The sequence below is a fragment of the Myripristis murdjan genome, chromosome 16, assembly GCF_902150065.1.
Source record: "Myripristis murdjan chromosome 16, fMyrMur1.1, whole genome shotgun sequence".
Lineage (NCBI taxonomy): Eukaryota > Metazoa > Chordata > Actinopteri > Holocentriformes > Holocentridae > Myripristis > Myripristis murdjan.
Genome location: NC_043995.1, coordinates 21,602,650 through 21,620,126, shown reverse-complemented (window position 1 = coordinate 21,620,126; position 17,477 = coordinate 21,602,650). Strand labels below are relative to the sequence as shown.

The 17,477-nt window shown below is 41.6% G+C and overlaps 2 protein-coding genes across 4 annotated transcripts; one reads left to right on the top strand and one right to left on the bottom strand.

The window, feature by feature from the left end:
• Positions 1-735: 735 nt before the first annotated feature.
• Positions 736-5,434, bottom strand: tubb5 (tubulin, beta 5). 2 transcript variants are annotated; one of them, XM_030073066.1, is made up of 5 exons: positions 5,277-5,434; positions 2,603-2,711; positions 2,196-2,306; positions 1,809-2,053; positions 736-1,713 (listed from the first exon to the last, which is right to left on the bottom strand). In XM_030073066.1, exons 1-5 carry the CDS (start codon positions 5,331-5,333, stop codon positions 901-903), a joined length of 1,335 nt encoding a protein of 444 aa, XP_029928926.1. In that variant the 5' UTR covers positions 5,334-5,434; the 3' UTR covers positions 736-900. The 2 variants fall into 2 exon arrangements, with proteins under 2 accessions (XP_029928926.1, XP_029928927.1); XM_030073067.1 differs by having other exon boundaries at positions 2,196-2,303.
• A 1,888-nt stretch (positions 5,435-7,322) lies between these two features.
• On the top strand, positions 7,323-17,469 carry flot1b (flotillin 1b). Of its 2 annotated transcripts, none has more exons than XM_030073073.1 (13): positions 7,323-7,472; positions 8,418-8,479; positions 9,047-9,122; positions 9,425-9,515; positions 10,118-10,261; positions 10,517-10,636; positions 11,019-11,114; positions 11,313-11,465; positions 12,599-12,780; positions 13,315-13,360; positions 13,816-13,953; positions 15,400-15,564; positions 15,656-17,469. In XM_030073073.1, exons 2-13 carry the CDS (start codon positions 8,437-8,439, stop codon positions 15,683-15,685), a joined length of 1,284 nt encoding a protein of 427 aa, XP_029928933.1. In that variant the 5' UTR covers positions 7,323-7,472; positions 8,418-8,436; the 3' UTR covers positions 15,686-17,469. The 2 variants fall into 2 exon arrangements, with proteins under 2 accessions (XP_029928933.1, XP_029928932.1); XM_030073072.1 differs by having other exon boundaries at positions 7,323-7,476.
• The last annotated feature ends 8 nt before the right edge of the window (positions 17,470-17,477 follow it).

Here is a 17,477-nt window from a genome sequence, read left to right as displayed (position 1 = left end):
GCAGCACTGCAGTATAAATGCCCTTCAGGCTGGTTATCTGTCCATTTAGCCTGTAATTCCACAAGTGTTATCACTGTTAGCAACTGTTAGCACTGTTTTGATATGAAATGGGCACCTAAGACAAAAAGAGCCAGGGCAGCTGCCTCGGTACATCAGCTGTACATGCTTATGGCAGCTTCATGGTCTATGGTTGGAAGTGTATCCATGTGCTTGAAATATATGTGTGTGTGTCAATGTGTGTGTTGAGAATGTGTGAGAGAGGTAGAAACCAGGTCAGATTCTATCATGCCAGCTACAGTGCCATTAACATGCTGGTGCTTCCCATGAACATTTAATTGACTTGTACTTCAGACTGACCATAACATGTAGGCCTATCAGCTCACTGTTAATGCAGCATGGGAGGGGCACGATATTGAACTGAGCAAAAAGCAGCAATATGCCTAAATAAATATGCCATTTGTTATATATAAAAAAGTATAATATTTTCCATTCAAAATGCATTTTACGAAGCAAATGTTTTTAAAAAATCCACTTGAGTAAGTGACTTTTTAGACACTGCCGGCTCCAACAGAGTCTACATGACTCATCAAAATCTGTTACCTCTGGGAACCCCCTGATATCTTGCCTTTATGCTTACACTGGTTTGCAAAGTGATCACAAAAAAAGGAAATGGGTGTAGTGTATTTCATGTAATACTGGACATTTAAGACTCATGAGCAATAAAGAGAGGGAAACTAATTTTAATTTGCCAACTTTATTTGCATTGATTGACAAGGGGTATCTAATGTGCTCTAAAGTTGATTCTAACACTGCTCTTGACACTATTTTTGTTCCTTTGTTACTTTTGTGGTTGTTTCACTGATTCTTTTTTTATCCATTTTGGCACTGACGTCTTATTCTTCAAGCATCCTCTTCAGCATCGTCCTCAAATTCACCCTCTTCCTCAGCAGTGGCATCCTGGTACTGCTGGTACTCAGACACCAGGTCATTCATGTTGCTCTCAGCCTCAGTGAACTCCATCTCATCCATACCTTCGCCGGTGTACCAGTGCAAGAAGGCCTTGCGACGGAACATAGCTGTGAACTGCTCTGAGATGCGCTTGAACAGCTCCTGGATGGCTGTGCTGTTGCCGATGAAAGTGACAGCCATCTTGAGGCCACGGGGTGGAATGTCGCAGACAGCGGTCTTGACGTTGTTGGGGATCCATTCGACAAAGTAACTGCTGTTCTTGTTCTGCACATTCAGCATCTGCTCGTCAACCTCCTTCATGGACATGCGGCCACGGAAAACAGCAGCAACGGTCAGATAGCGGCCGTGACGTGGGTCACAGGCGGCCATCATGTTCTTGGCGTCGAACACCTGCTGGGTGAGCTCAGGCACTGTGAGGGCGCGGTACTGCTGGCTACCCCTGCTGGTCAGAGGTGCAAAGCCTGGCATAAAGAAGTGCAAACGAGGGAAAGGCACCATGTTGACAGCCAGTTTGCGGAGGTCAGCATTGAGCTGGCCAGGGAAGCGGAGGCAGGTGGTCACTCCACTCATGGTGGCGGACACCAGATGGTTGAGGTCTCCGTAAGTGGGTGTGGTCAGTTTGAGCGTGCGGAAGCAGATGTCGTAGAGGGCCTCGTTATCAATACAGTAGGTTTCATCTGTGTTCTCTACAAGTTGGTGGACTGAAAGGGTGGCATTGTAAGGCTCAACCACTGTATCTGACACCTGGAGACAGAAACAAGACAGATCAGTCTCATGTTCAGAACAGAAAACCTGAGGCAAGAGAAACAGTGTCATGCTTTATCACAAGGGTAACTTACCTTAGGGGAGGGCACCACGCTGAAGGTGTTCATGATACGGTCAGGGTACTCCTCACGGATTTTGCTGATGAGCAGGGTTCCCATACCAGAGCCGGTGCCACCACCCAGAGAGTGGGTGAGCTGGAAGCCCTGGAGGCAGTCACAGCTCTCAGACTCTTTACGGACCACATCCAGGACTGAATCCACCAACTCAGCTCCCTCTGTGTAGTGACCTTTGGCCCAGTTGTTTCCAGCACCACTCTGACCTGGGGAGGAAGAGTGATACAGCCATGTATGATTCACAATGATGTGTAATTCTCTTCCAAATCAACCAAAGGTTTTAGTCACAGCTTCACTTTCAATAGCAATGTGAAGGGGGAAAAAAAAAAGTTTCTTTATTTCACCCACCAAAGACAAAATTGTCAGGTCTGAAGATCTGTCCAAAGGGTCCAGACCTCACAGAGTCCATGGTCCCAGGCTCCAAGTCCACAAGAATGGCCCTGGGCACATATTTACCTCCTCCACAGGAAAGAGAACAAGATAAGAAGAGGAGAGAGACAGAACGCACCAGCTTAATATTGAAATGCATGAAACCACTGGATATAATGCAGGAAACCACTGGATGTTAGAAAAGGTACATAATGTGATGGGTTAAGGAAAAAAAAAAAATCAAATTACATGCATGACAGGAGATGTGAAATTAATGTCAAGCCCAATATTCTACTTTCTAATTTAACAGCAAAATGGCAAATATGTAACATAATGTCTTCCATGTTTTTATATTCATAAATTGGGGGTGTTAAGTGGTGAGCTACCTGTGGCCTCATTGTAGTAAACACTGATCCGGTCCAGCTGCAGGTCACTGTCTCCATGGTAAGTCCCTGTGGGGTCGATGCCATGCTCATCGCTGATCACTTCCCAGAACTGCAGACACAAAATGGAAGGTATCACATGGCAGTTACTTACGATGAAAATATCTGCCCATTAGCAGTGTGGTTTACAGGCAGGGGGACTTAAACGAGGAAAACAGCAGTGGGTTTGCATTTTTTGATCTTGCTGAGAATGACTGGATTTTTCCCCTCACCAAGACATATATTTATCCTTTAATACAATACAGCTGCAGTATTTCCATATCCATCAGCTGTTGACTGAGCCGAATGGTTCTTTCAAGCATTTAGGCACAAAGGACATACAGATCACTCTCCGGGCAAAACTGAAAATGAACTCCATTTGCAGGCAGTCACACTACACTGAAGAAGCTGATTGTCTCGGGATTTGTATTCATGTCTTGTTCACTATTGGTCCACACTTGGATCTTTTATGGGTTTCTGTATTTGCATTAAATCCTATAGGCGGGCGTGACTATTGATGTGCAAGCAGCCATTTGCATGCACAGATTTTTCTGAGACCTTTCAAATCAGACATTTGCTTGCCATAGTGTCTCTGATTTTCTGCTAACAGCAGCATTAAGGGAGGATTTACAGTAATCTGGATAAGCAGGCTGTATTGCAGCTCAGTAGTTAAGAGATTGGAGTCAGCTGTAGACATTTAATAAAACCATGTAAGGCAAAAATGACCAAGTGACCTTAATCTGAGAGAGATCACAGCATAAAAGAGACAAAGGGAATGACATCAACTGATAAGGACACAAGGAGCGATGGTGAAAACTGAGAAAGACTATGGACGGTTAACAGCAATAGGATGGATAGCCATCAGGGAAGACTGAAAATAAATCGTAGTGAAAGAATGGGGACAATAAGCAGCAAAGCAATGCCACACCCTGACCCTAATTCACCACTGGGTAGCACTTCTGCAGCTCTGACAATCATATCCGCTTGCCATCTGAGTCAATGAATCCCAGGGGAGCCGCAACAAATGTTGACAACTCCACCACACCACCAGTAATGTCCTTCTTCTCCGTACTGGACTCACTCTCACAAAGACAACAAGGGTATCTTTCAACTACGAGATGGATAAGCTACATTGACTCAAGTTTCACAGGTCATGGGATATAGATTATTGACTACATCTGCATTCACAGGTCAAGCCACCTTTGAAATATGAAAAAAATTTACATATATCTATATATATAAAGCTATAAAATCATAATAGGTGGCCTTTTTTCCTAGGACTACTAGTCTACCAAGACATTTCCAGTAATTGCAAATTAAGTCAGTTGAGAGGCCAGTGACTTCACCCACTGTGCATCAGCTGTTTCCTCTGTGCCTCCCCCACCCTACCCCTAATTTGGTTAGGAGGGGAGAGGAAAGACATGATTGATTAGAAAAAGACAGGCATGGCTTTATAGGACATTAAAATCTCTGTCAGCAGAACATCATGATAACGATGCATCCTGTAATATACAGGCTCTTGTTAATGTGGGTTCCTAATGACTATGATGTTTGAATACCAGGGCAGACTACTATTTGCTTCTGAGAGGTCTGGCTTGACCATATGTTGTCTGCTGCAAATGAATGGCTGTTTGAAAAAAAGATGGGATAATGGCCAAGGATGGCATCTCAAACAGACTGTAATTGCTACTGTAAGACTGGGTGGGTGGGTGGTGTATTGTTGTATTATCTCCCTCGTGACAGATCTTAGGGCTCCATTAAGTATAATATAATGTCAAATGCATTGAGGATTATTCAAAATAAAGTAATTGAGCTTACCTCCCTTACAAAAGGCACTTAGAGTGTCTCATTTTTTAAAAAAAGAAAAAAATCTTTTCTTTGACAATTATGCATGCCACACCCTTGCCACAGCTCCCCCTGCTTGCTCAGTGCCTCACAGTCTACATCTGCAGCCCGCAGAAATGAATCTGATCGATATGGGCTATTGATCCTCAACCATTTGAGGAAAACAAAAAAAAGAAAAGAAAGAAAGAAAGGAAAAAAAACTAGGCCAACGTTCTAGTTCCCACTCATTGTCTGAAATACCAGTCATATCTGCCTGTGCAAGACAAAGGGGCCAAGGGAGCATTGCATACACCGAAGGGGCCTGACAAGTGAAGAATAGACAGATTTTTTTTTTCTCCTGGCGAGACAATGTCTTGAGGTCAGTTGAATCCCCACTGCCGAGATGCAGACACGCCCGGAGTGCGAACAAAACCCGTCGAGACACAGAGCCCCGTTATACTGTTATTTTAACACAATCACGGTCCGCTACTCCACACCCACCCACCAGTTACTGCAGTGCACAGGCTGACACAACATCCAGACAGAAAAGGACGCAAGTAAAAGCTCGAACCGCTATTCTCTGATTTATTTTCAGATTAAGGCGATGTATTTAAACAACCTAATATAGAATTTGTCAGAAAGGGAAAATACTTGCTTGTTAGGAATGAAAGGAGAAAAACGGCTTTTGTGTTCTGTGAATTTCTATAGAAAGCTTTTCAATGAATATGCATAATGAGCAGTTTAGGCAGATGGAATAAAAGGAAAAAAAATGTATGATAATTTTTTTTCAGTATATCCATTTTCCTTCTCTTACCTTGGCACCAATCTGGTTACCGCACTGGCCGGCCTGGATATGCACGATTTCCCTCATTGTGGACACAAAAGTTTTATGATGAGGAGGAGAAACGCTACTTGCACCGCACGAGGAGCCGTCCGCAGCCTCCTGACTGGTGGACAATGGATTTATAATTCTGGAGCGCTTCCAGAACGAGGCTGGGGCAGGGGAGGGGGCGGGGCCAGCACCAGACCCAGCTGTTGTAGATTGGGATTGGCTCAGGAGATGCTGACCCGGAGCCAAGGGGAGGGGTCCGGCTGCGGCCCACTGATCCAGCGTCTGTGTGGAGGAAATTACTTGTTAAATAGGCCAGTGGCCACCCCAGCTGGGCTGTAGAAACACCCTGGTGCTTGAATTTCACTGCTACCTCTTTCACTAACAACTGCCTGCATAGGAGAGTGTCTATTTATCTATACAGACTGATTGCAAAAACCTCAATCTCAGAAGAAGCTCACTGTGATAAAACCTTTACATGAGGGTCTTAGGTCTCAAATGAGTCTCTGTAAGGGCTCTTGACATGAAGATCAAATTTTTTGGGCCTGAGTGGGTGACTGATGCCTGCTCAGAGGAGACAGGAGGTCCATCCAGACAGGAGAGAGGCAGCAAGCTCACACGCCTCTCCCTTTTGTATAGCTAATATGAGATGCGAGAGAAAGACAAGGGATCTCATTATAGCTTCGTCATGGTGAGGCTAGAAGAAACCAGTGTGCTCTGCAACTGAACTCTGCTGCTCCCAGTGAAGTGAGATGATTTCATTAAGGTAGTCCCGGGTGCAAGGAGTCCAAAAATGTATGTATTATGTTGGGGTAGAAATGGAATTAGAATAAAAAGCAAGAATCAGAGTGAGAGCATGTGCTTCCTCTGGAAATTAAGGGTAGCTCAGTGCTATAAGTTTGTCTTTAAACTGTGGCCTAATGTATTTCTAGAAATGTCCCTTCAGAAATGAATGGATTAAATGCACTGAATGTATTACCGCCCCTATTTGTGCAATAATAATTATTTTATTACTGTCCACAAAACCTGTTAAACCCATGCAAGGTTGTGGAATTTTTTTTTTTCACTACATTTACATTTTACCTCAGTGAAAGCCTTTTTTTTTTTTTTTTTTTTTTGGAAATATTAAGCATAGCATGTGTTTCTTCTCAGCTAAGTGGAAAACACCAGTGATTGTCAACAAAAGGTCTTGTTGTAGGCTACTCATCTCCACCAGTAGGGTCTACATAACTCAGGTTGTAGGTGCATATAGACTACTTTCAAAATTATTCAAGTAAAACCAAAGCACAGATTTTTTAAAACAAATAACATTGTTGCTTTCAAAATAGTATATCCAAGTGTATCCAACAGCAGAAACCGGACTCATTTTAACTTGCTGCTCTCCGCTTCTGATTTTGATATAGACAAAAATGAAAACCCCAGTGTAGGTCTATAATTACTGATTTAATGTAAGAGAAACATACATTTCATTGTTAAAAAAGACTAACGTAAGAAAAAAGATTTTGCATTAAAATAGGAATTTAGATATGCAGTCAAATAAATACTATACTACTACTACTACTACTACTACTACTACTACTACTACTACTACTAGTAGTAGTAGTAGTAGTAGTAGTAGTATACTAATAATAATAACGTATATAATAACTTAATAAGTGAGTTAAATTAATGATCATATGCAGATCAAATAGAAAATGGCTTGTTTTCTATTTGAACATTGATAGGGAAGGGTTAATACAAACGCACTGAGTCACTGAGGTATAGGCAACACATTAAGTCAACCAATATAATACATGGGCAATTTATATCAGTTGCTTCTATATAAACATAATCTCTGTTATAGCTACTATGTTTGTATTGTGGTGTGCTCTAGGCAGTATAATCATCTTATCCAACACTACTACATGATACAGTTCTACATGCTGTCTTACTACAGCACCGAAGTTGTAGTTGTCACTATTGACCACAAGGTGGCGACAGATCAACGCCCCCATTGTTCTGAGAATGGGCGTGGTCAGTGTGTTCCAGTCCCTCAAATGAAACATTTTTCTCATTCCGGGAGAAAACGTTTATTGCGCAAGTCTTTACAGCGGGAAGCACGCACGATCTAGAACCCGATTTAAAACTAAATATCAGTTATAAAAATCCTGCGAGAAAGGCGCCGTTTCTCATCAGCTGGAGGTCGGTAAGTTAATCGGACTAGTTGGGTTGACTCGCCCAGTTGTACGGGCGGGTGTGAGGACTTGATAGCGTCGCCCCTGCCCCGCCGCCTGTTAGCTAACGTCGCTAGCTTGCTGCGGTAGTTTTCCTGCTAACATGTCAACGAGTCTGTCCGTTACTTATGTTTCTAACGTCGCTCTTACAACACGGTGGTGTCTGATACACTGCTAGCTTCAGTCATTAAATGTTAATGTGATGTTGAAACGGTGTTGGCACCCAAAGTGGACAAACAAGATTAAAACTAGCCCCTGTGTTTGTGTGTGTGTGTGTGTGTGTGTGTGTGTGTGTGTGTGGGATAGGAGGGGTCAGTCCCGAGCTCTGGCTGCGTTAATATGGAAACGCAGCCTAGTAACGTAATTGAGGCTTTTTAACCTGGACGTCTGACATGGAAGTGTGTCAGCTGATGTCTCTGTTACCTTGCCTCACGTCAAGACAGTACATTTTACTTTGAATTTAATACTTTAATAGCACGATACATTTCGTTCCGCGGTGATCTGGAACAAAATGTTTTAGGTTGTGGCGTTTCACTGCATGTTAAGGACAAATGCATTTGCAATGAAAAAGCTCAAATGATATTGTCATCATTTCGAGATCATTAGAAAGTGTCCAGAAAATCATCATTCAGGTTTATATTGTTATGATTTCGTTGCGCATTCAGCTGTACATTATTCTGATAATGGGCAGGGCAAACATATGTATCTTGTTTCTGTGTTTGAGAGGCGTCAGGGAATGATCATTATATTAGGGAGGGGAAAAAAAACACTTCCATTGGCACCCAGATACCCGTCTCAAAGAGGCATAGTTCCCATTTGTACCCCAGTGACACTTTTAAGAGCACATTACTTCTCTGTTTTGGTTAATTGCAGTTATGTTTCAAGTCTGACAAGCTCTTTCATTTGTGTTCAGCTTCTAGGCAGAAATCAAGATGTTCTACACTTGTGGTCCCAATGAAGCCATGGTGGTGTCTGGTAAGACTCGTGATTATTTAAACCAAACTTGACTTCCTTTTTTCCCCATATGTAGGGATTATATGGTTATTTACCTCAGCTGTACAGGAAGTTTAGAAAATTGGACTGTCCCATGTTGGGCAATAAAACAATCAAACCTCCATGTGGTATTTTGTAACATCATTACAAGTTCACTGCACCATGTAATGTGTCATCCTCCTGAAGTAAGGAGTTTAGTTTACAGAGTCATGTGAGTGATTTAATCATCAGCTGTCAAGTGATAAGGTGGCAGGCAGCTCTGGCTATCAGATTGGAGTGAACTAAGAATTTTCCATCCAGGTCTGATGTGCAGGCCTCATCAAAATAGCTTCAGTGTTCATCACAGTAGTTGATGTGACTTGATTGCATTGCTTACATTAATGGAACTGCAAGCTGGGGTTGCAATGTCAATGTTTTTTTTTTTTTTTTTTTTTTTTTTTAAGCTACTATCGGAATGACAACACATGTTATTGAATGTTAATGATGCGTTTCTGGTAGTAATCACTTTCTTTTTTAATGATGTGCTCTTCCGCTTCTCTTTTTCTCCAGGCTTTTGCCGCTCTCCTCCTCTGATGATTGCAGGAGGGAGAGTGTTTGTCGTCCCCTGTATTCAGCAGATCCAGAGGTGATCACATTTTCCATTTTTTTGTCCTCTTCCACTCTATTATTTTATAAACGTGCCACAAATTTGACTACTTTCACTTATTGGTGTACAAAGAAGGGGAGAGCTAATGTTGCTAGTGGAATGTGAAAACGAACAATAAATATACTCTGGTTTATATTAGGGTTTGTTGTCTTTGTGGTTTTGGAATGACTTTAACTAATTTCCTTCTGTTTTTCACCTTCCCTTCCTGCTCTTGATTGTATGTATTGCACCTCACTCCTCCTACACTCACTCCTACACTCTTTTATTTCCATTTGTCTCAGAATCACCCTGAACACCCTGACTTTAAATGTGAAGAGTGACAAAGTCTACACCCGCCACGGTGTCCCTATCTCTGTCACAGGCATTGCACAGGTATACTACAGGATGGCTGATGTAACTTATATTTTTCACCAAATGCAGTTTCATATTTCTTAAATATTTTGTTGACATGGAATTTATTATTATTTGATCAAAGAATCAGTCAGGTCAAGGAGTCAGTTTGTGCTTAGAAACAACACTTACTGCCACTAACAGGCTGCAAATGCACATGTGGTGCCCTCTGTTGTCAAAGCCAGTCTATATTATGGTATGGCTTCCATTATGGTAATGGAAGTTTAATAGCATGTGTCCTGGCAGTGACGTATAGGAACAAATCAATGAAAAAATAATGAGTTAATCACTGGGTGATGCCATATGTGTAATAAAAACTCTAACTTATACTGAATTGTTGCAGTGAAAGACTAAATTTTCATGCATATTTTTGCGCTAGTCAGTTAGTTGATTAAACTTTATATTTTTTGGTGGTAAAAGTGGTCCATCCTTCTTGAAAAAATATTTGTATGGTTTCATATTCCTCGAGTGTCCTAAATAGGCCTGTTCTCACTGGCCTCTTTTCTATGTTGGCATCTGAAATTGACTGGTTAACCCTGGTATAACTGTTTTTACCTCTCACTTTTCTCTTTTCTCACCTCCAGGTGAAGATCCAGGGCCAAAACAAGGAGATGTTGGCCACTGCCTGTCAGATGTTCATGGGCAAGTCTGAGGGTGAGATTGCCCAGATTGCACTTGAGACACTGGAGGGACACCAGAGAGCCATCATTGCCCATTTGACTGTGGAGGTTTGTGTGCTAACACGCAGAAACACATGCCAAAACCCACACCTACCTGTCTTAAACCTTTTAAAAATCCAAGACGACCTGTTTTAGAGCTAAAATTCCTTCTTGTGGATATTTATGACAGTTCTACCCCAAGTGGACTGCTCAGAGGCTTCATTCGTACTGTGCTTGGCTAAATTATCTGATGCTGAAATATTGCACAGCAGTGTAATGAAGGTTCCTGTGCGTGTGTGCGTGTGTGTGTGTGTGTGTGTGCAGGAGATCTACCAGGACCGTAAGAAGTTCTCAGAGCAGGTGTTCAAGGTGGCGTCCTCTGACCTGGTGAACATGGGTATCGGAGTTGTCAGCTACACGCTCAAAGACGTTCATGATGATCAGGTATGTATGTTCGGATTTTTCAACTGTAAATGCTGTTATGCTGATACTTATAGTCTGATCAAAGCATCAGAGTGACTGCAAAAGTAGGAGGCTGGAGAAGGAAAGCAGTGTCACTGTGTACCTGCATTTTTCTTTTTTTCTATATAAAAGCTTTTAGCCTCGGATGCTCTTTTGTTACAGTAATGCACATCCGTGGTCATTATTGACTCACTCGCTCTGACTCAGCCAATCTTCTACATTAGTGTCAATATCCTCAGTGATGAATTAGGCCTAAGTGGCTCTATGGAAGCCAGATACATCCATTTTTTTCCTTTAGCTCTATCTGGGTTATCTCAGAAATGCCTCCTTCCCATCTTGTTTCCCCTCTCTCTTCCCGTCCCAGGACTACCTCCACTCCCTGGGTAAAGCCAGGACAGCCCAGGTGCAAAAGGATGCCAGGATTGGAGAGGCTCAGTATAAACGGGATGCTGTCATCAGGGTAAAATAGCTGATTTTATTGTTTCTCCCATTATTCTTTTTGTGTTGGATCATGCTCATTGACTAATAACACTTCTGTTTACCCATATGGACTTGTGAGATTGTCTGTTAGAGTCAGCTCTAACAGCATTTTTTCTCTGAGTGACAAGCCACCATTTGAATACTGAAATGCCTCCACATCTCCACTGTCTGTTTACAGGAGGCACATGCAATGCAAGAGAAGGTGTCAGCTCAGTACAGGAATGAGATTGAGATGGCAAAGGCCCAGAGAGACTTTGAGCTGAAAAAGGCAGCCTATGATGTTGAGGTGAACACCAAGAAGGCTGAGTCCGAGATGGCCTACCAGCTTCAGGTACTGTACTCTTCTATATCAACTGTCTTGTTCTCTTGGGGCAGGCTGGAGTCAAAGGTGTTTGCTTTTTGCCCTGTTGGAAAACTTGGCCTGGCCAGCCTGTTTGACTGGTAACAACCCCCCATCTGTTGCACGGTTGTTTCTGGTAAAATAACAAAAGTGAAAAAATGACCAGTAGGTTTGAAGTCCATGAGTCTTTGTGGCAAGTGAAAATAATTCCTGTCTTGGAGCCGGTGCACTGGTTGCTGTAAATAGTTACTAAGGTACAGGTTAAGCATAGCTAAATATTACTGCATTGCACCACAGAACAACGTTAAAACGTAATCCCATGTGTAACCAAATATTTATCTAAGCTCTTGACCAGGAATAGTGGTTTGCAATGGCAGACTCATTTTATCAACAAGCTGTTTAAAAATGATGGCCCTCATCCTGGTTTTTGCCTACATCCTTTTGACTGGTATAACTTGGGCATTTATGCCTGTCTCAGCTTTAATGGAGAGAGTATAATGAGGATGAGCAATCAATGTACAAATTAATGACAGTTTAAAAAGAAAAATCAATGCTATGTTAAAAAATATTACTTGGGTCAACAACTGCTTTCATGATGATTGACTTTGAAAATACTTTTACAAATACATTAGACAAAGGCGAACATGTCACTATATTGTCCTACTCATTAATTATACCAATTAAATTTGAAAATTTAGGTTTAGGAATACAGAAGTTTTGGGCCTGTTCGCTATTACTTCCTGTTTACAAATTTGCACAATGCTGATTGGATTAACCTAGGTAGATGTAATATGAAGCAACTGCACATTACTTTATATAGAGAGATCTAAGACTTGTTGAATCTTGTTTAATAACTAATCTGATCTTGTTTAATAACTAATTGTGCACCTCAAATTAGTTAATAGTTAGTCAAAAACTAAATAGTGGCTGCTAAACATTTAATAGGAATTTTACCATCCAAATTACAGTACATAAGAACAGCTTTTGCAACCCCATCCTGGTCTTCAGTTTCTGATTGTTTCCTACTGAGTTTGTACCAAGAGATCCAGATTCAAATCAGTATTGGATTAATTTTGAGAGATTTTAGGCTGTTCACTGTTTTCTCCTGTGCCCTCCCATGGTAGGTGGCCAAGACCAAGCAGCGCATTGAGGAGGAGAAGATGCAGGTTCAGGTGGTGGAGCGATCGCAGCAGATCATGCTGCAGGAGCAGGAGATCACCCGCAGGGAGAAGGAGCTGGAGGCCAAAGTCAAGAAGCCAGCCGAAGCCGAGAAATACCGCCTGGAGAGGCTGGCTGAGGCACAGCGGTGGGTACTGCAGCACACTGCTGCTGCCTTACACAGTCCTGAATGCAGATGACAGGATGAACTGATGAGATTTCAGCATCTTTTTTGGGGTAGAGGTGTTGTACCAAAACATGAAGCTTTCTATGGTCGACATCATGATTGTGTTTTTACTTTACTGACTGTGAAGCACGTGACTTGCCTTTGAAAAGTTTTGCAGATAGAATAGTATTGAAGTTACCTATTTAGAAATTTCATGTAGAAAAAAAGAAGAAAAGAAAAGGCAGAAGTTTAAAAAAAAAAAAAACTGTTGAATTTGTACAGGGAAAGTTACACAAACCCAAGAGGCTTGTGCAAGCAAGAAATAAACAAAACAATCAAGATGATGAGCAAAGACAACTAAATTGGATCTAAAGGCAAACAAAACACAGCTTGACAGACAATGACTGAAAAAGAAACATAAAAATAAAGAGGAGCTGTCACATAAGACGTGCCAGTCTGTTTTGTCAATAGTGCACAGGTTTACGATTCAGCTCAATACCTTCTCTCTGCTGGCAGGCTGCAGCTGATCATGGAGGCTGAGGCTGAGGCCGAGTCCATTAAAGTGAGTCCTGCCACACTAACCCTGTCTCCCTTTCCCTCTCCATCCATTCTGTTCCTGTTCACTTCTCCCCCTCCACCCCTTAGTCATTCTTTTTTCCTCTCACTCCTGCTGTCTTTCTCTCGCCCTCTAGAAATAGATTTCTCCTTCCACGTGTGTCCTGTCCCCTCAGTATCATTTCACCCTTCTGTCCTCCTCTCAAACACTGATTAAAGTTGGCCTCCCTCTTTCACAGCACCCTGCCTGTGATCATTTATTGATTGTCTCTTTTCCCGGTTTCCTATAAAATCTGTTATTCCGTATGACCATTTCTCTCATTTGTTAGAGGCAGGGTGCTTAGAATGTAAATTGTTTCCTCCGCTTTCCTCTTTTCAGCTCCTAATACCTGCAGTTCTCTGTACATTTTTACTGCAACCTGTGCTCTGTGTTATAAACATATGGTGTTTGTGTGCTTGCAGATGAGGGGTGAGGCGGAGGCATTTGCCGTTGAGGCTAAGGGCCGGGCTGAGGCAGAGCAGATGACCAAGAAGGCTGAGGCCTTCCACCAGTACAAAGAGGGAGCCATGGTGGACATGCTGCTGGAGAAACTGCCACTGGTCAGTCTACCTCTCACTGAAAAATAGGAGCGATGGATAGCATTTGTTAGGGCTTCTAAGTATTAACTACTGTGTACGTACATCCCTTTTTCAGTTGCTGGGTCCGTCAAACATGGACAGTAAAGAGAAAATGTAGGACCTGCAACGTAATGCTCCACTGCAACTTTATTCAGTTTGTGAATGCAGGTGCAGTGACTCTTACTTTTGCAGATGTTTAGGCCACAAAGTTAAGCTATGTATAAAAGTGTATTTGCTCTTTTAAATTCAACAATTAATTACAAATAGCAGTGCAACAGCAATGTTTAAATATTTACTTTCACCTGGTTGTCTACTGTTGGTGAAAAGTCATGATGATGATATAATTTGTAAGAGCTCCCTTTAAAAAAGTTTGTTCTGCAAATCACTAAATCTGACAGTACATGCAAACAAAGCATAGCCACTTTTGTTCAATTGAGTGTGTTTTGCTGTCAGGTCAGCCATATGAGCCAAGGCTTAGCGCAACATTACTTATGTATAGAAACTTGTTTTGTGTTCCCATTTTATTTTGTCCATTTATAATCCAATACGCATAAATATAGAAATCACAGGCTTTCTATAAATTGTGCTTTACCATAGTATTTTAGCAGGCTAAGTGGTTATAGATAAATACTCAGGCTACACCAATCCCAAGCTTTTTGCTTTAGCAATTGTGATTGTTTTTTTCATCACAGCATCACTGCTTATTTGCATGCTGTTATGTTTAGTAAATACCATCTAGTGTGCAGCTACCACAATTCTCATGATTAGGGCTGCATTAATATGCCATTTTCTGAGATTGATCTTGTAAATTAATCCATTTTCAGTGGATCTGTGCAAATTTTGGTATAAATGGTATTTGTATTTGGTATAAATGGTATTTGTATTGTGCCTCTTACAGATATTGTCTGTTGAACTACTAGTCAAAGCAAGCGCAGCTGACCAAATTACATGTTTTGGACAAACCCTGGCTGTAGCTCCCTGTTTGAAGCAGTCAGCATCAAGCCTGAAGGCAGATCTTTTGGTGCATTTTGGTTTTAAAAACCATGCTTTTAAAGAAGAGTATGACAAAAGCTAAGCTATCTGTAAGCTGTAAAGTGGTATTGTTACTGAAATATCCCTTGCTGAAGCAATATGAGAATGAGTCAAAATTGGTATTGAATCAAATCGTGAAGTCTGTGCCAGTACCTAGTCCTAATCGTGGTTAATAATCATAACCATGAATTTGAGCAAAATTATTATTAGCAGCAGTCTTAGCAGATGAGTGATAATGATCATAGCTGTGTGTGTGGGAAGAAGACAAAGGCAGACAAAGACCTGGAAGATGAAGTCAGCATGTTATGTTCATTGTTTCCATTATGCATCTGTGCAATGCTTTACTCTTCTTATAGCTGTTCAATGTGTAACTCTAATGTTCCTCCTGTCCTGCAGATGGCAGAGGAGATCACCAAGCCCCTGTCGGCCACCCAGAAGATCACCATGGTGTCTAGTGGCGGCTCAGAGGTTGGAGCGGCCAAACTGACTGGAGAGGTGCTGGACATCATGACCAGGCTGCCGTCCACTGTGGAGAAACTCACCGGGGTCGACATCACACAGGTGGGTTCCACTCATGATGTATTGTGTGTGTATTTTTGAGAAAGAGCAACTAGTTTGCATGGTCTTACAGTTTCTTCTTTTGACTGTACAGGTTTCTGGAAAGACCGCCCTCGTGCGCTAAGAAGAAGAAGGGGCAGAGGTGACATAATACACACCTGGAGCTCCACACCTCTTATAGTGCCTATAACCACTGAACTGACTCCTCAGCACCATAGGGCTGTCTGATTGTCTTTTTGTGCATGTGTTTCTGCTGTGTGTGTCTCTTTGCTAGTCTCCTTTTGTATCTTTCAGGGATGTTTTTTTTTTTCCCAGTGGTAGTGGACAAGCAACTATCAGCCCTTTCCTGAGGGTATGAGCAATTTCCTACTTTTTTCCTGTGAATTTTTTTTTCCTGTCCCTAATCACATCCCTTGTCTGTTAATCTGAATGCTGCTTTTTTGAAATAGCAGAAGCTGCAGAGCAGTAGAAACATTGAAGAGGCTGCTTTGTTACCTTCTCAGTTCTGCAAAATCAGATGGAGAACACAAAGGCTTCAGGCGCCTTTGGCCAGTATCAGTCCAAGCAGGAAGTCTTTGTACTGTATTTTCACTAAGTAATGTTTTTATTTTCCTACTGCATTCAGCCTCATTTTCCGCCTGCATAGGGACTGGTTCCACGTTCCATGTTTCAGATGTTCAACTTTTACAAGATTTTAATCAAAACTTTATGTAGGTGAAGTGTATCTGTGATTACAGAGGACTTTTTTTCTCTGTGCCTTTTTTAGTTGGTCAGCTGAGGAGTTTTATAGATGTCACTGCCCCGTTAAAATTTTAGTGTGAGCATATCATAACTGCTTTTATTTCTAGAGTTCTGCATATCGCTGTATTAGTGTCCCTGATTTATGTAGTACAACTTAGCCGCATGTTAATGTGCTCTTTGTCCACTACTACATTATTGATAGACCTAAGTTGTGTGCTGCTAATTCATTTTCCTAATCTTTAGAATAGCCATTGCCTTGCAGGTCATTTCACATTACTGAGGCCCTTAATTATACTGGTTGAAATGCAAGTCGAAGGATTTTTCTGTAAGTCAATGTGAAGGGGAAGGAAGTGGGTGGTGGGAGAAAGCTAAGGTTTTCCTGTTTAGAGCAATGAGAATTTATTGTGGTGGTAAAGACTTTGCTGCAGTGTTTCTGGAGTTGCATCCTTTATAGGTCACGAAGACGAATGAACGTCGCCAACAAACCACCTAACCAGCTTGCTGCTTTGATGTGCTTGAAGCCATGAGATGCATGAAACTTTATAACGTGTGTAGTGACGTAGTATGCAGTTTTTGGCTTTTCCTTATGTTTTTTTTTTTTTGTCTTGATTTTCTGTGATAATGATACTGAACATGATAGATTTTGGCAAATTTTAGCTCTCACATGAATGACAGTCTTGTTCCATTGTTCAGGACCTCAGGAGCTGCCTCTTTCTTTTTGTCTTCACTAACAGTCCAAAGTTTCCCAGCTACTAAGCCTATGCATTTTGTTACCGCCAAGTGCCTGGAAAAGTCAAGCTTTAGCTAAACTCATCACTCAGCCTCGAAGTCAGAGACACCCTCTCAAGTTAAGCCTATATCAACACACTATGCTATGTGCCTGGGAGTTTAACTTCCTATATAACTGATGACAAGCCACAGGCTCTCTGTTCATGAAAGCCAAATCCAGTTTCATCTTGTTCTCTTTTGTATGTTCTTGTAACTAATCATTCAGTTTTGTAAGCAAATATCTGATCGCATGTATCTATCCTTTAAGACGCCATGGTCCCTAATTTGTAATATTGAGTAGTGTGAATGTTGTATTTTAGTTTATAATTGTTAAAGATGTATCTAGAAAGAGATGTCACAAGATCATTTAGACAATAAAATATTATTTACTCACTGGAATCGCTGTG

Bases quoted from the DNA above. Each gene is read 5' to 3' on its own strand.
- tubb5 (XM_030073066.1), bottom strand. From the start codon at position 5,333: ATGAGGGAAATCGTGCATATCCAGGCCGGCCAGTGCGGTAACCAGATT. The intron at 2,307-2,602 runs GTAGCTCACCAC...TTTCCTGTGGAG, and splicing joins TTACTACAATGAGGCCACAG to GAGGTAAATATGTGCCCAGG. The intron at 1,714-1,808 runs GTAAGTTACCCT...TTCTGTCTCCAG, and splicing joins GCGTGGTGCCCTCCCCTAAG to GTGTCAGATACAGTGGTTGA.
- flot1b (XM_030073073.1), top strand. From the start codon at position 8,437: ATGTTCTACACTTGTGGTCCCAATGAAGCCATGGTGGTGTCTG. The intron at 9,123-9,424 runs GTGATCACATTT...CATTTGTCTCAG, and splicing joins TGTATTCAGCAGATCCAGAG to AATCACCCTGAACACCCTGA. The intron at 11,115-11,312 runs GTAAAATAGCTG...GTCTGTTTACAG, and splicing joins AACGGGATGCTGTCATCAGG to GAGGCACATGCAATGCAAGA.